This window comes from Girardinichthys multiradiatus, chromosome 11, assembly GCF_021462225.1.
Source record: "Girardinichthys multiradiatus isolate DD_20200921_A chromosome 11, DD_fGirMul_XY1, whole genome shotgun sequence".
Lineage (NCBI taxonomy): Eukaryota > Metazoa > Chordata > Actinopteri > Cyprinodontiformes > Goodeidae > Girardinichthys > Girardinichthys multiradiatus.
Genome location: NC_061804.1, coordinates 42,671,671 through 42,695,363, shown reverse-complemented (window position 1 = coordinate 42,695,363; position 23,693 = coordinate 42,671,671). Strand labels below are relative to the sequence as shown.

The 23,693-nt window shown below is 42.1% G+C and overlaps 1 protein-coding gene across 4 annotated transcripts in view; it reads right to left on the bottom strand.

Moving 5' to 3' along the window:
• Positions 1–23,693, bottom strand: part of robo3 (roundabout, axon guidance receptor, homolog 3 (Drosophila)) — a 233,445-nt gene that overhangs the window by 90,331 nt on the left and 119,421 nt on the right. For all 4 annotated transcript variants that reach the window (XM_047379127.1, XM_047379129.1, XM_047379131.1 and 1 more), the window contains exon 2: positions 6,394–6,720. In XM_047379127.1, coding sequence (XP_047235083.1) covers positions 6,394–6,720 — 327 coding nt within the window. The remainder of the gene's footprint in view (positions 1–6,393; positions 6,721–23,693) is intronic.

Here is a 23,693-nt window from a genome sequence, read left to right as displayed (position 1 = left end):
AAATTACATGCAGTTACTATACAACATTTCACGTCTGTCTAGGCAGACATTAATAACACGTATCAAAAACAGCACTTTGAAAAACAACAGTAAAACACCCCCATGCAGTGCAATACACTTTATTGCCTATGCGCTCATCTCTCCAAATCATTAAATTGATGTGTTTCAATCACTTCTATTGCCAAGGGGTTTAAAATCCGGCACCAAGGAATGCAGACTGCTTCTATTAACATTTGTGAAAGAATGGGTCATTCTCTGAAGCTCAGTGAATACCAGCGTGGTATTTAATATAGGATATCACATGCGTATTACAACAACGTGGAGTGGTCCGGAAACAACCGCAACTCTTCCATTAAGTGGTAGTGTATAATTACCGGCATGAGACACATAGTGTGCAGATGTCACCAACTTCCTACAGAGCCAACAACTACAGGCCTCCAAACCATTGTGGCTTTAGATTAGCTGAGGGACAATACTTAGAGATCTTTATGAAATGGGTTTATATGGCAGAGCAGTTAAATCCATGCCTACATCACTGGATTTAATGCAAAGCACTGGATACAGTTCTCTGAAGCACGTTGCCAGTGAAAGTTTGGTGCAGAGGGGAGTATGGTGTGGGGCTGATTTCAGGGTCCTTAGTTTCAGGAAAATGCACTTTAAGACATTTTGGACAATTTCATGATCCCAACATTGTGGAAAGATTGTGTAAACAGTTTGTGAATGGCCCCTTCCTTTTTTAACATGACTGCACTTCAGCACACAAAGTAAGGTCTATTAAGACAGGTGTGAACAAATTTAGTGTGGAAGAACCAGGCTGCCTGCACCTCAACCCAACAGAACACATTTGGCATGAATTAGAGCAGAGTCTGTGGAAACCCATTGGGCTAACTTTTACTGTCTGTAATAAATCCTTCACTAATCTCCAAATTAAGGGTATCCTGACTGCTGTCTACTGTGGACTCCTCATACGTACCTTAAATAACCCTAACCTTATAAAAACATCTCTGTAGCGTTCTAAAACAAGGGGACACTATTGACAATAGATGATACCAGTTTATTTATTAAATCCTTAAAAAAAGCCTCATTCATTAATGTTTTAACATGTTTAACAGATTAGGCCAGTGGTTTAAGAACTATTCAGTTTATGCAAATGTTCTTCTTAGTCCCCGTTATCAAAGGCAGCGCCATTACAGCCCCCACGGTAAACTGCTATCCTGCGGCATGGCATTAAGGCCCATTCAGGTTGTCAACTTTAAGTCATTTTCTGTCTGCTAGTTATACAGCCGCCCTGACCTTACTTGTACTGTAGCAATGTAGGTGCAAACAGAGATTGATTGCAGGTGAGAAGACACTTAGCTGTAAGGGCACAGAGCAGTGTGGCTGCATTTGCGCTGTGTAGACAGCATGCCCTGCAGAGTTCCCATCACAGCCCATATGTCCACAGAACACTACGGTTAATAACAGGGACAGAGGGCATCTCCAGGACAGTGTGTGTGTGTGTGTGTGTGTGTGTGTGTGTGTGTGTGTGTGTGTGTGTGTTTGCGCGCATGTGTGTGTGTGGTCACCTTATCCATTTTATCAGGTGCACCCAACCTCCTCTTCTTCCACTCTAACTTCTATCTAACTCCCTAAATCCTTCCCTCAAATTTAAATCTATCAACCCTGAAATCAGTTTTTCTGAGAGTTTCAGTCATCATGTGGTGTGTCTAAGTGTGTATACATGTGCGTGCACATGTGACTGTTTGAGAGAGAGAGCAGTAGAATGAGACTGGAAGATATGGCTAGTGACAGTGATGTTCAGCTGTTTCTCTCACTCTGGTTTCCAGGATTACTGTGGGTGAGAAAGTTGGACTGGACCTGACATACACACAAACAGCCCTTTTCCCCCACCTTCACCTGTTTATTTCCTAAATTCTTGAAGACAGCTGCGATCTTGATCCTGGGGGCAGACTGTTCCTTTTTCACACCTCTTCCCCCACAACACCAAAAAAACCTGAATGTGAATTCAGGGTGTACCAGCCCTCAAAGGTTATTCCACTTAGTTGAATTAAAAAATAATTCAAACTCCACCCCCCACCCCTCAGTGAAAGTACCTTTTCTTCCCACATATCTGAATATTTATGAGCCATAAAGCCTGGCACTGGGACAGCCAATAAAATAAAAACATCAGAGATGTAGACATTCAAAGAAATAGCTAGTAGGAACTAAGGGATGTGGCCCTGAATGTCACATCCTTGTGCAGACAAGGCACTGTGGTACTGGAGTATAAATGCTACATCCATCCATCCACCTTCACTTATCCGGTCACAGAGGGAAAAGTTTCAAAGGAGAACGCCAGACATCCCTCTCCCCAGTTCCCAAACTAGACACCCTCCTCTCATCTACGCCTTCAGATTTTGTCCAGGAATACCACAAACAGGATCGGTGACAAGGGGCAGCCCAACGCGCACTGGGAACAAGCTTAACTTTGTGGCAGCAATGCAGACACGGCTCTTGCTTTGGACATACAAGGATCGGATACCCCATGCTGCCAGAGCACCCCTGACAAATTACTCTGGTGACATGGTCATAGGCCATCCCCAGATCCACAAAACACATGCAGACCAGAGAAGTATAATCCCATGACCCCGTCAGGAGTTCCGCAAGGGTAAAGATCTGGTACACTGTTCCACGGCCAGGACAAAATCCACATTGATTCTCCCGGATACAAGCTTGGCTATCGTTGGAGCCTCCTGTCCAACACACCAGAATAAACGTTCCTAGGGAGGCTGAGAAGTGTGATCCCTCAATACTGGGAAAACACTCTTGGGTCACTCTTAGGTATTATAAACTAAAGATCAGACAAATCATAGATTGAAAGATATCTAGAACAAATTGTCAAACAGTGGTTCTCAACACCTCCACCTACTCTACCAGTTTGGTTTCCAAGTCTGGCCAAGATTCAAAAGACCCACACCTGATTCTCCTACAGAAACAGAGTAAGACTGAAATGAAAAGTACATCTATATGCAGTTCCACTCAGGGGAAGATGACGGACACACTTCACACATTTATGCTGTTTTTAGAAGATGGATAATGATTCATAGAACGTTTTTCTAGGTAGGCAGATGGAGTCTGGCATTGTTATAACATTAGGCTGGAAGCCTTTCGGAAAAATGGATGGATGGTCATAAAAGTAATGGACAGTAGTTTGACAGTTTTCACTAAAAATACAGTGGCTTGTAAAATTAATCATAACCCTTAACCTTTACACATATTGTCAAATTACAAAGACAAACATAAATATATTTTATTGGAATTTTATGTGAAAGACCAACAAAAAGTGGTTCCATTCCACTTTATGCATGATTTCTTTTTTTTTTACAAAGTACGGCTGAAAAGTACGGTGTGCAAAAGTAATCAGCCCCCTTTACTCTGAGTGCAACCCTTCAGAAGCTGCCTGATGATTGCTAATGACTAAACAGGGTCCACCTGTGTATAATCTAATCTTAGTACAAATACAGCTGCTTTGTTACAGCCTCAGAGGTTGGTTAAGAGAATATTGGGGAGCAAACAGCATCATGAAGTCCAAGGAACACAACAGACAGGTCAGGGATAAAGTTGTGGAGAACTTTGGAGCAGGCTTAGGCTATAAAAAGATTTCCCAAGCTTTGAACATCTCACGGAGCTCTGTTCAATCCATCATCTGGAAATGGAAAGAGTAAGGCACAACTGTAAACCTACCAAGACAAGGCCGTCCACCTAAACGTACAAGCCAAACAAGGAGAGCACTGATCAGAGAAGCAGCCAAGAGGCCCATGGTGACTCTGGATGAACTGTAAAGATCCACTGTTCAGGTGGGAGAATTTGTCCACAGGACAACTATTAGTCGTGCACCGATGTGGTCTTTATGGAAGAGTGGCAAGAAGAAAGCCATTGTTAAAAGAAAACCATTAGAAGTCCTATTTGCAGTTTGCCAGAAGCCATGTTGGGGACACAGCAAACAGGGGGAAGAAGGTGCTTTGGTCAGATGAGACCAAAATTTAACTTTTTGTCCAAAATTCTAAACGCTACGTGTGGTGAAGAACTAACACTCTGAACACACCATCCCCACTGTCAAATATGGTGGTTTCAGCATCATGCTCTGGGAGTGCTTCTCTTCAGCAGGGACAGGGAAGGTGGTCAGAGTTTATGGGAAGATGGATGGAGCCAAATACAGGGCAATCCTGGAAGAAAACCTGTTGGAGTCTGCTAAAGTCTTGAGACTGGGGTGGAGGTTCACCTTCCAGCAGAACAATGACCCTAAACATAAAGCCAGGGCTACAATGGAATGGTTTAAAACAAAACATATTCATGTGTTAGAATGGCCCAGTCAAAGTCCAGACCTAAAACCAATCGAGAATGTGTGGAAAGATCTGAAAACTGCTGTTCACAAACGCTCTCCATCTAATCTGACTGAGCTTGAGATGAAGCAGGACCGGATCGACCGCAACAACTTCTGATAGCAGCCTACAGGAACGACAGTCATTAGGGCACAAAGAAGAATAGGCAAAAATCTCAGTCACTAGATGTGCAAAGCTGGTAGAGACCTACCCTAAAAGACTTGCAGCTGTAATTGCTGCAAAAGGTGGTTCCACAAAGTATTGACTCAGGGGGGCTGAACACTTTTGCACAATGCCCTTTTTGTTTTTTGTTTTTTTGTTGTAAAAAAAAAAGAAATCATGTACAATTTTTGTTCCACTTCACAACTGTATAACACTTTGTGTTGGTCTTTCACATAAAATTCCAATAAAATATATTTATGTTTGTGGTTGTAATTTGACAATATGTGGAAAAGCTCAAAGAGTATGAATAATTTTACAAGCCACTGTATGTGGCATCAGTATAGAGTTAAGCACCAAACCAGAGGTGGTGCCATGTACACAGGTAGTGTTGTAAACCTAGTTTACAGAACCGACCTCCAATACTTGGCAGTGACCTGTGTTTTTAAAGCCACCCAAATTTGTGTTTTAAGCAAGGTTGATAAATATCAGCTCAAAATTTAAATGGGACAGTATGGTGGTGCAAGAAATTGCTGAGTTTGAATCCTGACCTGGGGTCTTTCTGGATGTAGTCTGCATGTTCTGCCTATGCATACATGATTCTCTCTGGGTACTCCGGGTTACTCCCACAGTTCACAAACATGACTGTTAGGTTAACACGTCCCCAAATAATCCTTATATATAAGTTGTTCATTCGGTGTGTCTCTGTGTTGCCCTGTGATAGACTGGTAACCTGTGCAGGGTTGGATCTTCCCCACCGTCTCCCCCCTTACTACGGTTAATGTAGTTATGCAGACTAACAGTGCCAGCTCTAGATGTTAGCTTGATAAGAAGCTTTGCTAATTATGAAAGCAAAGCAATATAAACAGATGTATTAACAAACTTATTTTACTTTTCATTAAGAAATAAAAAGATCAGTTAGTGAGACTTGCACTATCAACTGTATTCAAAGTGACAGTTGCTCCTTATTTCTGAATGCTGCTGTCAAAACAACATTAATATTCATGGAAATCCTTTTTAACCACAGTAAATAGATGAGTTTAGCAGTCAAAGTTTAATTAGAAATGTTCACAAGCAGCCTGACTTAAAACAACTGAAGAACTGAAGAGTCCAATTTGACAGGAGTTGGTTGTATTTTAAGAAAATTGCATGTGCTAGTGAGAAGATGCCAGCTAACGGTGGCCCCTTGTCTCCTCTCTGCAAGACAGTTTCCCAGCTTTCCTGTCCAGTGAGAACAACTGTTATCTCTGTCGCTTGAAATAGCTGTCATCGTCCACATTAATAGGGCCCAGTCGCAGAGGCCTGGTGGTAGCATGACAGCAGGCCAGGCTCTGTGGAGCGGGTAAAGATAGGACATGGTCTCAGAGACTTTGAAGGGGGGCTCAGGGTGAAAGCTGTCAGTAGATCTAACACCAAGGTCAAGATCTGTGTTGTACGTTAACTGAGCTTAGTGAGGCCCATGAGAAGAGAGCAGGGAGTCCTTTGAAGCGGAATCTCCACCTTCTGACTCTCAAAGTGTGGCTAACATTATTACCTGTGGACTATATCTGTGATTTAAATCTTTTCTTACAACAAGAAGCCTCTGTATATTTTATATACACCTCTTATATGGACAAGCACTTTACAGTCTCCACCACCTTATCTTACATGCACACAAGCATACGTTCACACTTCATTCTTGATCCCTACTGCGGGTGATTTTCTCTAACGTTCTGCATTTCAGGGAAGCCTTTAAAGTGTGAAACACCCTCATATGTATGATTTTCAGCTGTAACGTTTAATAATAATCCTTTACACCAGTCCTTTATCAATTCCTTCCCTTTCCTAACGTTGTGCATACTCAACATGGCAGCTTAGCTCTGACATTACTCACTTGCCACCTCCAGCGATGCGTTGCGACTGACAGCCTCGCCCAGGTAGTTGCGTGCCACACACACGTAAACGCCTTCATCGGGTTTGCTCCTCCTTCCATGCACTATTCGCAGGAAAAAGAGTGACCCGCTTGGCAGCAGCATGCGGTGGGATCGAGGGTCCTCTCGATCCGTCTCCACCCGCTCGCCATCTTTGTACCACTCCACCGTTGGTGTGGGCCGACCCTCGGCCTTACAGTTGAGAGTGGCTGGTTCTCCCTTGGACACGATTAAATCAGATGGATGCTCGATGATCCGAGGAGCAGCATCCTCTAACCTGGGACGAGACCCTGAAGGAAAAAAACAGAAACACAAAATTAAAGATGGGCACATTTTTATTGCAGGAAAGCAAATATTTATTTCTGAAAATGCTGAAAAAATAAGTAACTGATATAGCAAGAACATCTACAGTATTGTTATTTAAAAACTACTGTGATTTAAGATTTATGCCATAATTCTGTTTCTGGTTTAGAGTAGGACCTTGTAGATCATTAAAAGAGAGATGGTAAGAGTGTGGCAGGCAACCAATGAACAAAAAGAATACACTCAGAAGTCCTTCTTCCAAACATCTAAAGTTAGACACACAACCAATTACATACAAAGAGATCAGAACCGAAAAACTTTTTCACCAGTTTGAGCAATGAACTGAATCTGACTGCACTGTTTGATAGTTAGGATTAATTAGAATGTATGAACCTGACCTGAAATCTGTATGATTCGATTAATTTGACTTTGTAAAGTGCCTTGAGACGACATGTCTTGTGAATTGGCGCTATATAAATTAAACTGAATTGATTTGAATTTATGCTCCAATTTAAAAGGCATAAAAATCTGTGAAGACAGACAAAAAAACTCTACATAGATGTGCAAGACTAGAATTTCACAAGCCTCAAATCAATATTCATGAATTTCTTTTTCTCGACTGGAAGGTAGATTAGGTTAATCCCATCCTTCCTTGTTCAACTGGGAAGAGAGCATGTCAGAAGTACAATTATGTAATAACACAAACTCAAGCATCCGAAGGTGTGAATAAGTCTTTATTTCACCCTGCTAAGTGACAGAAGGAATACCAACACCAGGTGTGTCATGCCAGAGGTTTCTAGCGTTGTTCTCTGGACATTTCATGCATGAGTATATCCCGGATGTCTTTCGTCTTTACTTTGAGGTACCAAGCCATGCTGTTGTTATAGCACAGTGCTCTATTTTTCATTGTCACCATACAAATGCCTTACACTGCTGCAAATTGGTACCATTCCCCAGACCTTTCATTAAAGAAATATTAATCAGTCTTAGAAGTTAGGATTAACTCCCAGTGGCTGCAGGCCCATTTCCCCCTTCACTAATTTGTGATCCCAAACTACTTCCTAGTAGTCAGTAGGAATCTTTTTATTTCTGTTTTTTTTATATAAATTATGGATAGTTATATAATTCTAAAATTAAATAAATAATTCTGCATTTGTTACTTTTGTAGATGTTAGATTACACCCTGTTTAAATTATCTGAGGGTTCGCTCTTTGTTTGAGTCAGTTTAGATGTATATCTGATTCTAACCCCTGATCCAACCAAAACAGCTATTAGTGACCTAATGAGCTAATATAGATTAGAGTCACAAAACAAAATTTCCTTACAATAGACTAGAAGCTGAATATTGATAATATCTTTAAACCATTAGTTGAAAAAGACCCTAAGGAAATTCCTCAAGATTCCAAACTCCATTGCTGAAAAGGTCCGGTATGAAAAGAGCAAATCTGCAAAAGTATTTGATGAAGGAGGAAAACGACCAGCACCAAGTTAAAAATCCAACATGGCTGCTATTGTCATAATGGTGATAACTGCAGAGATAATCAGCTTACTGGTATTTCTCTCCCAATAAATTAGCTTCATACTCGGCAATATTAAACATTCTAAAACACATTACTGTTTCTATATAGCAAATACAGTATGCACAATACGTTAAAATGCTTTGCCAGCTTCTATTACCAACAAAATCAAGATAATATTACCAGTGAGAAAATTCTCTTTGATGTCAATTCTCACCTGATCTCTAAGATTAATGGAGCAAGGTATATAAGTACAAGCATTATTATTTCAGGCTTGTTTTTACCAGCACCTGGCTGCAGTGAAGCACTGCTTCCCCCGGGTGGCGATAATGTTCTTGGTGACTCCGGTGAATATCTTCTTTTTCGTTGTATTTTGTTTGCATTTCCTTTTTGTATTTCCTTTTGTTTGTATTTTAGTCAGTTGACACACACCAAAAGTTCCACTTTTAGTTTGTCAGACAGTAGAACATTTCCCAAAAGTCCTGGGAATCATCAAGACATTTGTTTGGTAAATTTGAGACAGGCTTTGTGTTCTTTTTGGTCAGCCGTTTTTTAAACTCTCCCATAGAGACCATTTAGCCCAGTATCATTATTGTTGAAATATGAATTCTAATCTTAACTGAGGAAAGTAAGGCCTGCAGCACTTTAGATGTTGTTCTGGGTTCCTTTGTGACCTCCTGGATGAACACCACTGTTCCATGTTTTTTTCCTAGTTATGGATGATGGAGCCTGCTGCTGTTTGCCTTAGAAAGACACTTACTCTTTTAGACCATGAGATGTCAATAATTGTTTCTCATCACTTCTTGAATGTCCTTATATCAGGGCATAATGTGTTGCTTTTTCAGATCTTTAGCCTACTTCATGCTGTCAGAAAGGTTGTATTTAAATAATTTCTTTCCTCTTTTCAAAATAAAATCATAATTTGCTAACTGTTTTGGTTTTACTCAGGTTTTCTTTTTCAAATATTAAACTATTAAAGTGTGACAAAAAGCAAAGGAAATCTGTAGGGGGGCAAATACCTTTTCACATAAATATAAACTATGTACATCCCTAGCTTAGTCAACAAACAAAGTAGTAAATGTGTTCAATCTTCCCTTGAGTTTGGATAAATCTCCAGTTTGCTGGTGAAGTGTTTATGGATCAGGTACTGCTTTGAGCTTATCTGGTTCATGCGGCAGGTCTATTAAAAATAACTAGTTCAAGGGGTGAAACTTTACTGACACTATCTGATAAGAAAAGCAGTCAGAATTCCTTCAACCCATAAATCCTTTCTGAGGTTTTGGAGGATACGAAACTGCTCTAAAGTGCTTCTTGGTGGGGATGTAGAGAATAGTCTGATGGCCTTCTTTCAGTGCAATTACCCTCACAGAGATGGAGAAATGGGATGTAACAACAGAAATGGTCCACAGGCACTGCATTTGCTTAGAGATCAAGTAAAAATACTAGGCTTTAGTATGAATTTGTCTGAACTGCACTTAATGCATCTCTAAGTATTTGCAGGCATTTACATTTTACATTATGCACCTCTATACTCTCCATTTTAAAATTTTACAGTATAAACTGGACAGCTGGAAAAATTTTTACTTTATATTTGGCTTTTCATGTTTTCCTTACTTATATGTATTAAAAAAACCGATTTGATTACTAATACTTTTTCATTTTGATCAGTTTCCTGGTAACTAAACTAAGTACCACCATTTGCTGACTATTTCAGAGAAAGGATGCTGATTGGTTTTATTCTAGAATTGCCCTGCTCAAGGTGGCAGCAGGTTGTGAGATTGTTGGGAAACAAGTTCAGGGTTTCCTCTAGGGTTTTTTTTTTTAAATCGTGGTGGTGGGCTGTCGAGGGAGGGTGGTGGTACGTCGCACTGTTCAAAACGTATCTGAAACATTACGCATTAAGGTAAAATTTATATTATTTAACTACATTACTGTCATTCAAAGGCAACATATGTCCGCTCCAAGTTCCTTGGAGCCCGAAGAAAGCATATACAAGAGGTACATTGGTTGACACGGCCAAAGCAAGAATGAATGGAACAGAAAATTGGAGTTGTTCTGTAGTTTGACGGAGAACGACGGAGAGCGGGTCCGTCGATGGTGACGTTCGGAGTAGACATGGAGAATGTGGAACTAATTAATTAACATAACAACGGAGTTGCTCCTTCGGTTAGAACGGAGAATGTGGTATTTAAAAAAATAACTTTAATCTGAAGGTGTGTCTGCTTTTGTTTTACCGTGGCGCTGCGCCATGGGAAACCCTGAAGTTTGATGAACTCCAGCCCTACAAAGGACCCAGCCAAAGTATCTGGAATCCAGTATTATGTGTTTCACTGAGAAATGGCAGCAGGAACATATCCCTGACTCCTACGTCTCTCTGACCATACAAGCAGACAGAGATTTAAAGAGGAGCAGCAAACGTAAAGGAGCTGGACTAGCAGTACTTGTGAACAACAGATGGTGTAATCCAGAACATGTTATTGTGAAGCGTCGTCTCTGCAGTCCAGATACTGAACTGTTAGCTGTAACTTTTTGTCCATATTATTTACCCAGAGAGTTCACCAGTGTTATTTTTGCAACAGTTTACGTTCCACCATCAGCTGTTGCTGACACTGCATGTGATGTCATCAGCTCAGTTGTTGCTAAGCTACATACACAACACCCCAATGCGTTTGTGGCGATATCTGGTAACCAAGCTTCACTCTCTGCTACACTTCCAATGTTTCAACAGTTTGACAGCTGCTCTACCAGAGAAAACAAAACGTTGGATTTGTTTAATACAAATGTCAAATACTCACACATCTCTGCAGCAAGACCTCAATGCCATGACTGAGTGTGTAACAGACTACATAAACCTCAGTGTGAATAACACCATCCCCACCAGAATGGTGAGATCCTTGATCAATAGCAGACCCTGGACCAACAGTGACCTGCATGGCCTGCTTAACAAGAAAAAAAAAGCCTTCAGAGAGAGAGACAGGGAATTATTGAGGAGTATAGAGAAGCAACTTAAAGTCAAGATAAGAGACAGCAAGGAGGTGTACAAGAAGAAGCTGGAGAGCAGCTCCAGCAAAACAATATCAGAGATGTGTGGTCAGGGACGAAGATCACAGGCTTGATCAGACCGCAGGATGTCGGGACAGCCAATGAAAACACAATCTTCAATAGGTTCAGTTCAGAAACAAGCTTAGCATCATTATTGTTTGCCCACAGCCAAACAGACATCCCACCCTCCTTCGACCAAACGTTTTCTTGTCACACCCTAGATGTTTTATCTTCCACCTCAGCCATGGACCTTTCTGCTTCTGCATGCTTGTCTTCAACCCTAACCCTAAAGGCTGAGCCTAAGGCTGGCTCTGTTCTGGGGACTCCTCTGGAACCTCTGGAGATCATTGTGCAAAGAAGTACTCTTCATAATTTAATTAAAAGAATATTCACTGTGACAGGATCTAATGGCAGCAAACATCACAATATGAAAATGCCGTAATATTTCTCGCCAAACTATTGTCTGTCTTACGATACCCTATTCAGTTTCTGTCAACAAGTAACTCTGCCTGGTGAAGTAAGCTTAAGCTGTTATTCTGAGCCTCAACACCCTGTTGTATCCATATTTAAGACTTTTATTATGAAGGAAGAAAGGAAGTAGTTCTTGAGTTGCCCTGTTGCATTGAGAGAAGCAGGCTGGCTAGCAGCAATGGGTTATATTAGCATTCATTAGCATGATCAAGACTTGGTAAAAAATGGAAACTGAAAAATGACTGTTAAAAAACTTCAATAACCGGGACTTCATAATTTGGTCAATCACATGAAATATATTGGAAGTTGTAGTTGTCACAAGACTATAGTTGAATGGGTGTGAAGATGTTTCGTACAAATAGAAAACTATATCTGCTATCCAATCACCTTCTAATAATCATGTCAATATAATATGTGCCAATGATGGTCCTCAGCATATGACCCAATATATGATACATATCAAACACAATGTACTGTTATTTATAGGTATTGTATACTGTGTAAAAAATAATGGGTAACCTCCAAAATTGTTGTGTTATGTAGGCAGTTCACCTAAACATAGTGCATTATATATTTATCAGGGTGGAAATAAACCAAAGTGGCACAAGTACAGGAATAGAGACCATTTAAGAGCTAACTCATAAATTTTACAGTGTGTGTGCAGGGGTAAAGCCAACTGTGTAGGAATCAAAAGAAACGTATTTTACAGAGAACCAGACGATCAGGGGAGGCAGAGCTAAATATCAGCAGAGAATATCCAAGTGGAAACCAATGAACAGCATCTCTAATGGATGATACGCCCAGCAGCCAAGGAAATGTAGGCTTCATAAAATGATTTTGCATCCAAAACTGAAATGCTTTGCCATCTGTATTATGAGATGTCACCCACATGTCCGGATCAGTCGAAGAAGTGAAGGAAATTGTCAATGCATTCATTATAACTCAAAGGACTTTCTTTAACCCCGACCTTTGCATAAGATTCCTTTGTGCTGCTGCAGGCTGCACATTAAACTGACAGTAAAATGCAACTGATCTGCATGATAGAGACTGACTGCACTGACACACATCTCAAGGATATTTGAATTTCTAAGATGAGCAGTGCTCCCCAGTTCCTCAGCTCAAAGTGAGTGAAGAGATACACAACGGATAAGGACAAGACTGGAAAAGTGGAACTCAAATCCGGTTAAGGAGACAGCTGGAGTCTGCCTTGTGTTGAGAAGAGTTTCTAATATGAACACTATGGTTCCTCTAAGGACCTATTAGCTGCTGTGCATGGTGCTCTACAGCAGAATGGCAGCAACTTTTAAAGATACGTATGAGCTAATGAAGCCTCAGGGATGCAGCGTTAACCCAGGCTGAAAGCCTGACTGTGTTTGATGAGAGAGGTACATGAAGGAAAGCTGAATTACTCCCAAAATAAGTAGATAGATTCTGATTTCAATGAAATCAGGATGGAGCTCAGGAACCAGATGTCCACACATCACAACATCAGCCTTTAGACTACTATCCATGATGACAATTAGCCACATTCTGATCAATGTGTGATTTACAAATGTGTATCCAATGCAAATGTGGCCAAACAGGTGACTTGCGCTTCGCATTAACAATGCTCTACCTTGATTATTTAAGAAATTAGCTTTTGCTCAATGAGAATACACAAATTTGACATATGTGAAGCTTTATAACCTCAAATAGATGTAAGCCTGCATCTGCTTCTTATAAATTGACTGTGATGTCTGCATTACATTAAACTCTCACCACCACATTATTGATACAGCAAAATAATACAAAAAACACTTCTAAAGCACCTAGCATGGTGGCATGTTGGGGAGTTAATTCAGCTATTTGAATAAACCTGAAGGATACTGTCTCTTGAGGACTGGAGCTGGACACCCTTGGTCTTAAATATCCTGTACCCCATCTGGACCGTTACAAAAAGGTTTAAAAATGTTTTTACAGTTGTCGGCAGTATTGTGTGCACATTACCTGCATGTCCAAAGGCACTAACCTTTCCTCAACAATTCAAGAAACACTGAATGTACAGTAACAGTCAAGCTACTAAGAATACTGCAGCTGAAAGGAAAGTTTTCTAGAGCATCAAGAACTTCAAGGTGAACGGTTTAACTGCAGTAAAGAAGATTTTAGGTGGTCCAACAACATTCCCCTCCACGACTGTCTTCTACTCAAGAGTGTGTTACAGAATTCTGCTGCCACCACTGCAGAGCTTAACAGCAGGCACGCGTAGAGTGGCAAATCGTTTAGAGCAACAAAGAAGCCTTGTGTGCAAGACAAAAGAACAGACTCCATAGATATAAAGCAAGAGACTGATGAAAAGTCATTGGTCCCATGAATTCAGTTTTGAACTCCCTCGGACATCTTCAGATCCTTTACCTGGAAAGCAGAAAGGTGAAAGCCACCATAAGGGCTGTGGTACACAGCCAGTGAAGAATCCTGGAATGGCTTCTCAGCCCAAGGATTGGGCTCACTCACAATTCTGGCCAAGAACAAATCCATAAATAAGTTGTGGAATCAAAACATCCTACAAGAGCAGGCTTGGACCTATGGTTAGTTCTAGAAAAGTAGGTGGAAAAGCAGAAGACAAAATGTTATAAACTCCATGCTATAATAAACACGAATGGGTCACCATCAGAGCCCACACTGTGCGTGGAGATGAGCCCGACTATTTCTAGTCGATATCTCTCGACCTCCCGCACAAGCTCAGGCTCCTTCCCCCCCTGTGATGTGACATTCCACATCCCTAGAGCAAGCCTAAGCATCCAGGGATCAGGCCGCCGAGGTCTCCACCTTCGTCAGCCACCCAATCCTCTTTGCACCAGTCCCTGCTTGTTGCCCTCCAGCTCAGCCATCTCGTGTTGGGGTTTACCCCAGTGGATGAGAGGGTCGCATCCCTGCGCCTTCGGGTTGGGGATAGGTCTCTGCCTGTTGTTTCGGCCTAGAGGCCGGGCGGTAGTGCGGAGCAACCGGCCTTCTTGGCGTCCCTGTCGGGGTTGCTGGATAGTGCCCCTCCAGGGGACTCCATTATTCTGCTGGGGGACTTCAACACCCACGTGGGAAACGACAGTGACACCTGGAGAGGCATGATCGGGAGGAATGGCCTCCCCAATCTGAATCCGAATGGTGTTTCGTTATTGGACTTCTGTGCTAGTCACGGATTGTCCATAATGAGCACCATGTTCAAGCATAAGGGTGTCCATCAGTGCACTTGGCAACAGGACACCATAGGCAGGAAGTCGATGATCGACTTTGTTGTCGTATCGTCAGACCTTCGGCAGCATGTTTTAGACACTCAGGTGAAGAGAGGGGCTGAGCTGTCCTATGATCACCACCTGGTGTTGAGTTTGATCCGCTGGAAGAGGAGAAAGCCGGACAGACTTGGCAGGCCCAAGCGCATAGTGAGGGTCTGCTGGGAACGTCTGGCAGAGCCCTCGGCCAGTTATGTATTCAACTCCCACCTCCGGGAGAGCGTTGACCAGTTTCCGAGGGATGTTGGAGACATAGAGTCCGAGTGGACCATGTTCTCCGCATCTATTGTCAATGCTGCTGCCCAGAAGGTCCGCGGTGCCTGTCGCGGCGGCAATCCCCGAACCCCGTGGTAGACACCGGCAGTAAGGGAGGCTGTCAAGCTGAAGAAGGAGTCCTATCGGCTGTGGCTTGTGGGTCTCCTGAGTCGGCTGACAGGTACCGTGAGGCCAAGCGTGCCGCGGCCCTGGCTGCGGCAGAGGCAAAAACCCAGGCCTGGGAGGAGTTCAGTGAGGCCATGGAGAAGGACTACCGGTTGGCCTCGAAGCGATTCTGGCAAACCGTGTGGCGCCTCAGGAGGGGGAAGCAGTGCTTCGCCAACACTGTTTACAGTGGGAGTGGGAGGCTGCTGACCTCAACTGGGGACATTGTCGGGCGGTGGAAGGAGTACTTAGAGGATCTCCTCAATCACGCATTCCCTGGTGGAAACAGAGGCTGGGGACTCGGGGTTAGACCCTTTCATCGCCCAGGTTGAAGTCACCGAGGTGGTTAAAAAGCTCCGTGGTGGCAGGGCTTCGGGGGTGGATGAGATCCGCCCTGAGTACCTCAAGTCTCTAGATGTTGTAGGGCTGTCATGATTGACACGCCTCTTCAACATTGCGTGGCGATCGGGGACAGTGCCTCTGGACTGGCAAACTCCCCCTTCATAAGAAGGGTGACCGGAGGGTGTGTTCCAACTACAGGGGGATCACACTCCTCAGAGGCCTATGCCAGGGTATTGGAGAGGAGAGTCCAGCCGATAGTCGAACCTCGGCTTCAGGAGGAGCAGTGTGGTTTTCGTCCCGGCCGTGGAACACTGGACCAGCTCTATACCGCCTACAGGGTACTTGAGGGTTCATGGGAGTTTTCCAGTCCACGTGTGTTTTGTGGACCTGGAGAAGGCATTCAATTGTGTCCCTCGTGGTGCCCTTTGGGGGGTGCTCCAGGAGTATGAAATTGGGGGTCCTTTATTAGGGGCCATCCGGTCTTTGTATAAGCGGAGCAGGAGTTTGGTCCCCATTGCCAGCACTAAGTTGGACCTGTTCCTGGTGCATGTTGGACTCCGGCAGAGCTGCCCTTTGTCACCAGTCCTGTTCATAACTTTTATGGACAGGATTTCTAGGCGCAGCCAAGGGCCGGAGGGGGTTGGTTTGGGGACCAGTGGATTTCGTCCCTTCGTTTTGCAGATGATGTGGTCCTGCTGGCCCCCTCCAGCCAAGACCTACAGCATGCGCTGGGGCGGTTCACAGCCGAGTGTGAAGTGACTGGGATGAAGATCAGCTCCTCCAAGTCCGAGGCCATGGTTCTAGACCGGAAAAGGGTGGCTTGTCCTCTTCAGGTTGGAGGGGAGTTCCTGCCTTAAGTGGAGGATTTCAAGTATCTTGGGGTCTTGTTCACAAGTGAGGGAAGAATGGAGCAGGAGATTGACAGACGGATCGGTGCAGCTGCCACTGTAATGGTGGCACTGTGCCAGTTCGTTGTGGTGAAGAGAGAGCTGAGCCGAAAAGCGAAGCTCTCGATATACCGGTCGGTCTACATTCCTACCCTCACCTATGGCCATGAACTTTGGGTCATGACCGAAAGAACGAGATCCTGGATACAAGCGGCTGAAATGAGCTTCCTCCGTAGGGTGGCCTGGCACTCCCTTAGAGATAGGGTGAGGAGCTCGGCCATCCGGGAGGGGCTCGGAGTACAGCCGCTGCTCCTCCACATCGAGAGGAGCCAGTTGAGGTGGCTCGGGCATCCATATCGGATGCCTCCTAGACGCTTTCCTTGGGAGGTGCTCCAGGCACGTCCCACCGGGAGGAGGTCCAGGGGACAGCCCAGGACACGCTGGAGGGACTATATCTCTCGGCTGGCCTGGGAACGCCTTGGGCTCCCCCTGGAGGAGCTGGAGGAGGTGTCTGGGGAGAGGGATGTCTGGGCGTCTCTGCTGAGTCTGCGACCCGGTCCCAGATAAAGCGGAAGACGGCGACGACAACGGGTCACCATCAGTCAGGATTTAAAAATATTATATATAATATTTATATATATATAAAATTCAAAGATTCAAAAATGTCATGTATTTCGGTTGTTTAGATTACCATGGAAGCTAGAGGTACGAGGAGATCTAATGGTATGAGATTTCCTAATGTTAAAAACATTATTATTGGGCGCGGCGCTGGTGGTGTGGGGGTTAGCACGCGACCACATACAGAGGCTATAGTCCTCGAAGCAGCTTTCCCGGGTTCGAGTCCCGGATTCGGCGACCTTTGCCGAATGTCTCCCCCTCTCTTTGCCCCTCCTTCCTGCCTGCCTACTATCAAAAATAAAGGCCCCTAGTGCCGAAAAAAAAACCCATTATTATTTATTGTCATATTGAAGTATGCCGTACAAAGTGATAGCTGCTCTCAGCATGTGACGTCCTCTGGTGATTTAACTCTTAACTATTAATATGGACCAGAGACATAAAAGTTATTATTTAAAGCTTCTAAAGATCTGTATCTATGTCTAAAACTATTAATTTAAAGTAAGGAAGTAGTTCTAGTGTTCTAATTGTAGGACTGGCTAAGTGACAAAGACTGGCTAAGTGACAAGATAGAAAAGATTTAAAATGCTTTAACAATGGCTAACTGCAGCTAACAACAGCAAAGCTTGATATGCAGCTGAACTAAAGGGCTATTTTACAGTTATTTTAATGAGTCAAGAGGCATCTCTAGCTCAAAATAATTAGCCTAGAATAGCCTAGAACTATTTGACAGATCAAACCTTATATAAATATATAAATATTTTTACATTAGAGATTTTTTGTAAATACATTTAAAGATTTATCCAACATTTATTTTATTTGTGAAAACACAAAAAGAGCATTTTCAGAGCTTTTTGGCATTAGGACCAACCAAAGAATGAGACAAGCGTGACATATGTAATATATAAACTCAGTTAGACTTGGACTGGTATATTCTAAGCTGATTACAGATTACTTAAAGCATGTGCTGTGATTGGTGAAAAGTTCAGTTCCCCCCAAAATATGGCTAAAGTTGTTTATTGCACATCTTGCGAGCTGGATGTTGCATTATGCCTCTAATAGAAACACACTAAATACAAACCCCAAAACTGTCAACATTTCATTCTCTCCAGCAAAGCCATTTTTGTCACAAGCTGGGAGAACCCCACAACCCTGAACATGAGTGCGTTCTGTTCTTATCCACTCCTTAATGCCCTGCAGAGCTGCAGTTTGAACATGAGGCAAACATGTGAACTGTCAGTTATTGATTTTCAACCAATTGAAAGACTTCATCAGGGTTCTTTATTTTCAATAAACCAATAAGAATAAAGCAAAGAATAAAGGCTAGTGCTCACAAGGCTATGTCTCTATTAAAGTAAAGAAGCTGTCAGTTTATTTCAGTTTATTCCACATCAGCAGCTCTGCAGCCTGAACCTGCTCCTCCTACCTGCAGAGGCCGAACTGTCAGACTGAACATCAAAAACACTTCATCACAAAGAGCAGCACTCTGTATTTATACTATATTAAACCATCAGGAGGAATGCATACACAGAATAAATCAATGGCAAACAACTTCAAAGTCCTTCCAACTGCAGAAATATGGTGAATGAGAGAATAAAATCTGAAATGGTGACGGACAAATAGTACATAGCACAGAGGTGCACAGAAATGAATGAGAAGGATTTAAAACAAAGCAGCCAAACACAGGAGAGACTCTTGCTGTAGCATCCTTTCAGTAATCGGAGCTGGCAAAATGTGAAGGCATGACTTTTTCTATTTCAGTGGATTACAAATGTTTCAGCACACTCTGCTATTATGAAAAACGTAAAGAGGACCAGTGCTGATATGTCCAGCTGAGACGCATCCCCCATCCTGCCAAAACACAAGCCTTATTTCACCAAACAGAAGCAGGCTTTCATCTTCAAGCAGATTTAATCCCTATGAAAAAGTAGAGAATTAGAACAACAGCCACAAAGTCTGTAAGTCACAGCATGTCACAGCATTACAGACCCTATGGCCAAATGATGCTCTGGTTCCAAGGCCTGTAAACCTTAAAATGTCCCAAAATAGCCAGATGTCACATTGACTAAATGTGTGGCACATTTTGTGGGACTAAAATACTTCCATGAAAACTATTCAGAAATAGTTCTCTGTTATCAAGTGACAGGTCAGGTGGGATTAGATGCATGCTCTTCATGTTGCTGCCAGAAGCAAAAGGCCTTAACAGGAATCATCAAAACAGGACTAAAACAAAAAGAAAACAGCACAAATCTAAGCTGTTAGGTAAATGAAGTAGGACATAAAGAGGCACAGACACAAAGTGAAGAAAAGAGCTCTGCGAAAAGTTCATTTCAACATAATTTCAATTGACACACTATTTGTTTGGGGTGACAGGCTGTTAAATTATTGTTCCAAACATCTACAGCTCTGAATGTAGAAATGATTAGAATCACCATATCTTTCCATTACAGCATGTAACGAGCTTAGACGGTACCCTGCAAACAAACATGATATTGCTGACTACAGGATGGTCTGACTCTAAAAGAAACCTCAGAAGGGCTGCCAAAATCCCTCCCATCCATCCATCCATCCATCCATCCATCCATCCAGTCAGTCAGTCCAGACAGGGTAAAACATGCCTTTCATGTCTACTTCTTATCACTGTGTTGAAAAAGAAAGATTAAGCTGTGCGCTAGTTTAGCAAGTAAAATTAAGGTTAAGAAGAGCTCATGTATATAGTGTACTTAACATATCCAAGCCTTTCTTTGTATTTTATACTTAAAAATTCACTTCTATCTGAAATTCAAATAACAGAGCAAAAAGAAGATCTGCTACTGGTGAATAGGAACAGAGAGAGGGGGTGCGGTTGGGGAAGGTGGGGGTACTATCATCAGAGGCATTGCAAAGACCTTCATATTTTGTGCTCATTGCAATTGTTTTCATCCTGTTGGCTTCCCTTTAACAGAATGTGTTGTTTTACTGCTTTGTCACCTCCTCCTACTCTTTCACAGAATCCACAGGAATTCATTTGCAAAATCTGCATTTAGAGTTGGATGTGAAGCAGTAGGGGAGGCGGGCTACACAGCTTTATCCCACTCTGTGACCAACTGGGCACAACACAATAACTTATATGAGAATACATTGGGTTCCCAAGAAGGCACCCCCCGCCAGCTCTTTAATTGAGCCAGAGTTTATACTAAGCATCTAAATAGGTTGACTCTGCAGTGAAGGGGAAACTGATGGTATTTATCAAGTCTCTCTTGGAGAAAGCTCATACCTTCAGTTCTTTAAGAAGAAACAAATGTACTCCAAATGCAAGTTCAAACTGTTCTGTTTCTGGCACTATCCCTCCCACTGGCAGTTTGGCTAGATGTTAGGGGGAAGCTGACCAGGCAGAAGCAGCTTGCTCTGCTCTTCCAATAGGAACAGACAGTTGAGCATGAAGAACTATTTTTGCTCTAAATTGTGCCTTTCTGGTAAAACAAGAGCTGATTATTTGTGTTCTAATTCTAAAACAAGCCCAGGGAGTGAGATGGGTGTGTGTTGGGTGGGGGGTGGCGGGGTAGATTTTATGGTAGATTTGGTAAACTATTTTCATATTTAAACAATCCAAAAAGGTTAGGAGTAGCAAAGGATGTATAATTAATACAATTATCAGGTTATCATAGACCCTGGCGGGAGTTTGGTTATCCTCCAGGAACCAATCAGTAACAAGCATCAACTTTTTCCACAGGCATCATCTTAGATGCTACGATATATTAAATGATTATAACTGTTCTAGCTGTTACACATGTCACATTTTGATGGTAAGATAGATTAATAAAAACACCAAGACTTCAAGATCTCATGGTGTTTACACAGAAATTAAAACCATTCATGTGTAGCATGGTTTAATTATTTCTATTTACAACAAAAACAGGCAATTATTCCTACTGCGGCTAAAATAATATAACATCAGCCCCTGCCATAAAACACTTAAAGACAGGATTTAGATGGCTGTTCACCATCTGTGTGTGTTTTATGAAAGGACTGTGCCGGTGGTTAAAGTCCCCAAAGTTACAGTCGTGACAACAAGGAAGGCAGATACAACCCCAGATCAGTGGAGTTATGTTGGGTTGAGCCAGGCTCTCAGTTCGAGGGTGTGATGTAGAGATGACCAATTGTCTAAGCAACCAACTGGCTTTTAGATTTACAGCAAAAACAAACTAAATCCATAGTGAATCAGTACTGCATACATTTTTGCAGTTATCTTGTATTGGACGTGTTGAAGCGTGCTGAGAGACTGGACTCTGGCCAAGGGCAGTTTCTTCAACTGCAGTGAGGCTTGAAAACAGAATGAAACTGATAAGGCTTTACATACCACCAAGGTTGTTTGACCCTCTGGAGTTTTCTGACACTTATTTCATGCAAAGGTCTGTACATTGAACCCTGCAGAGTTCCACTCTCAGCACCCCATGCCAGATTAAGTTCTGAGAGTAAAAATATTTCAAGATGACTTCATCTTTCTTTCAACAAAGAGCAAACTTCATTTCCTCCAGCCAGCTGACAATGTGGCACAACAGGTGGGGGTGGGGGAATGCTACTGTACGCTGCAAATGGTGGGAGAAAATCTCTGTTACACAAAGCCAATATGATTTGAGCCATTGTAATGAAGATCAGAACAGCTGATTTATGCAGTGTGCTTGCTATAAATCATATCATTTCATGTTGAATTGCTTTGAAAGATTGCAATGAACTCTAATCAAGTATGAAGATCTGGAAATCAGCTATTTAAAAATGCTAATTTGTCACTTTGACAATAAATGACATTTATCAAATCACCAAAAAATGTTTCAGACAATTCCAGCAGCTATAATAATGACATATAACTCATTTATAAAGTGGATGAATTGATGTAAACAATAAGTCTAAGGAGCGGGACACATCCAATCAAATCAACACAGTAAGAATGAGCATGGCTGTTGTAATTACCTAATCAACAATCAATCATCCAGCTGAGATGCCACCAAGAACACAGCAAAACGTGTCCTTTTAAGTGCCTCCTACTTCTCCAGTCTCTTCTTGTATATCAACAGCATAACACAATAACAGCTGTAACAGTAACATAAGGAGCTATCCTTGTCAGCTCTGGAGTCAGTCATAGACAGCTGCTGTCAAAATCTGACGGCTACAGAATCACCCTGATACACAAGGCCTGAGAGCGATCCATTATCAGCTGGCTTGATCTTACACTGAGCTTCAAGTGTCAGACTAACACAAATATTTCCAACCTGCTGACACAGTCACAGTGGTAACAGCAGCCGCACAAACCTTGCGGATCGTACAGATGCTGGAAATAGCAACCAATGTCAAATTTCTCAGACACTTGGCAAATAAGAGTGAAAGTCTTGAAATTTTGTGAAGAACACTAAAATTCCGCAAGATTTTCATTAGCTCGCAGTAAAATAAGTCTACGTTACGCAATCAATAGAACTAAAAGTTTTTACCAGCTTGTAAAAACTAGAGAGACTTTAGTTTAATAAAGCTCCCAGCTTTATTAAAAACATTTTTTTCTGTGGTGTTTCTCTTTCTCCCTGACCTCCACCTATAGAATACTATTCAGCCAGTTCAGAACAGTTCATTCATTTAATGCTGTTGAAAAAAAAGAGTAATAATTATAACAAAAAATCACCTAGAATCATTTTCAGCATATGTGGAGTGCTGATGTAATAACACCTGCTTTATACAATGAGTGCGGATAGATATGTAAACATCTTTCAGCAAAGTGTAGTTGTGTGTTTTGAAAGCAAAATGACAGCATTTCACAATGAGATTCCTCCTATAAATTGGTTCACTTTTAAGACAACATTGCTGAAAGTAATATAAGGGATAATACTTTTCTTGCCAATTCACCAGTATATGAAAAACCCTAAAGCTGCCAGCATGATAACGGTTTCTACAGTAGTTACAGCTTAATTAATAAAGGTATTGTTAGTTACTTATAAATCCTTTCTGAACACAATTATTTAGTAAAGTAATATGAAACTAAGTATTTTTGTCACTTATCCGATGTTTTCCCACCTGCACAATAAAGTAGCATACAGAAACATATTAAGCAGAAAGAACTGCAGAAGCTGTAAAGTCTTTTTCTACTGATTTAGAAGCCGATAATGACTTTTAATTGTGTTTATACGGTGCAATAACACCTAAGCGGGAACCCATCTGGTCAAACATCTGGGACATGCTGCATGGGATTCCTCCACTGTCATGAATTATAGAGACCTGTAAATCATGTAGTTTCCAGTGGATTTGAAATGATTTCCTAGGTTGCCTCATGCATTTCATTAATGCATCATATTTTGGTCTGAAGCTAAGCTCATGTATAAGGTAAGGTAAGGTAAGGTAAGGTAAGGTAAGGTAAGGTAAGGTAAGGTAAGTTTATTTA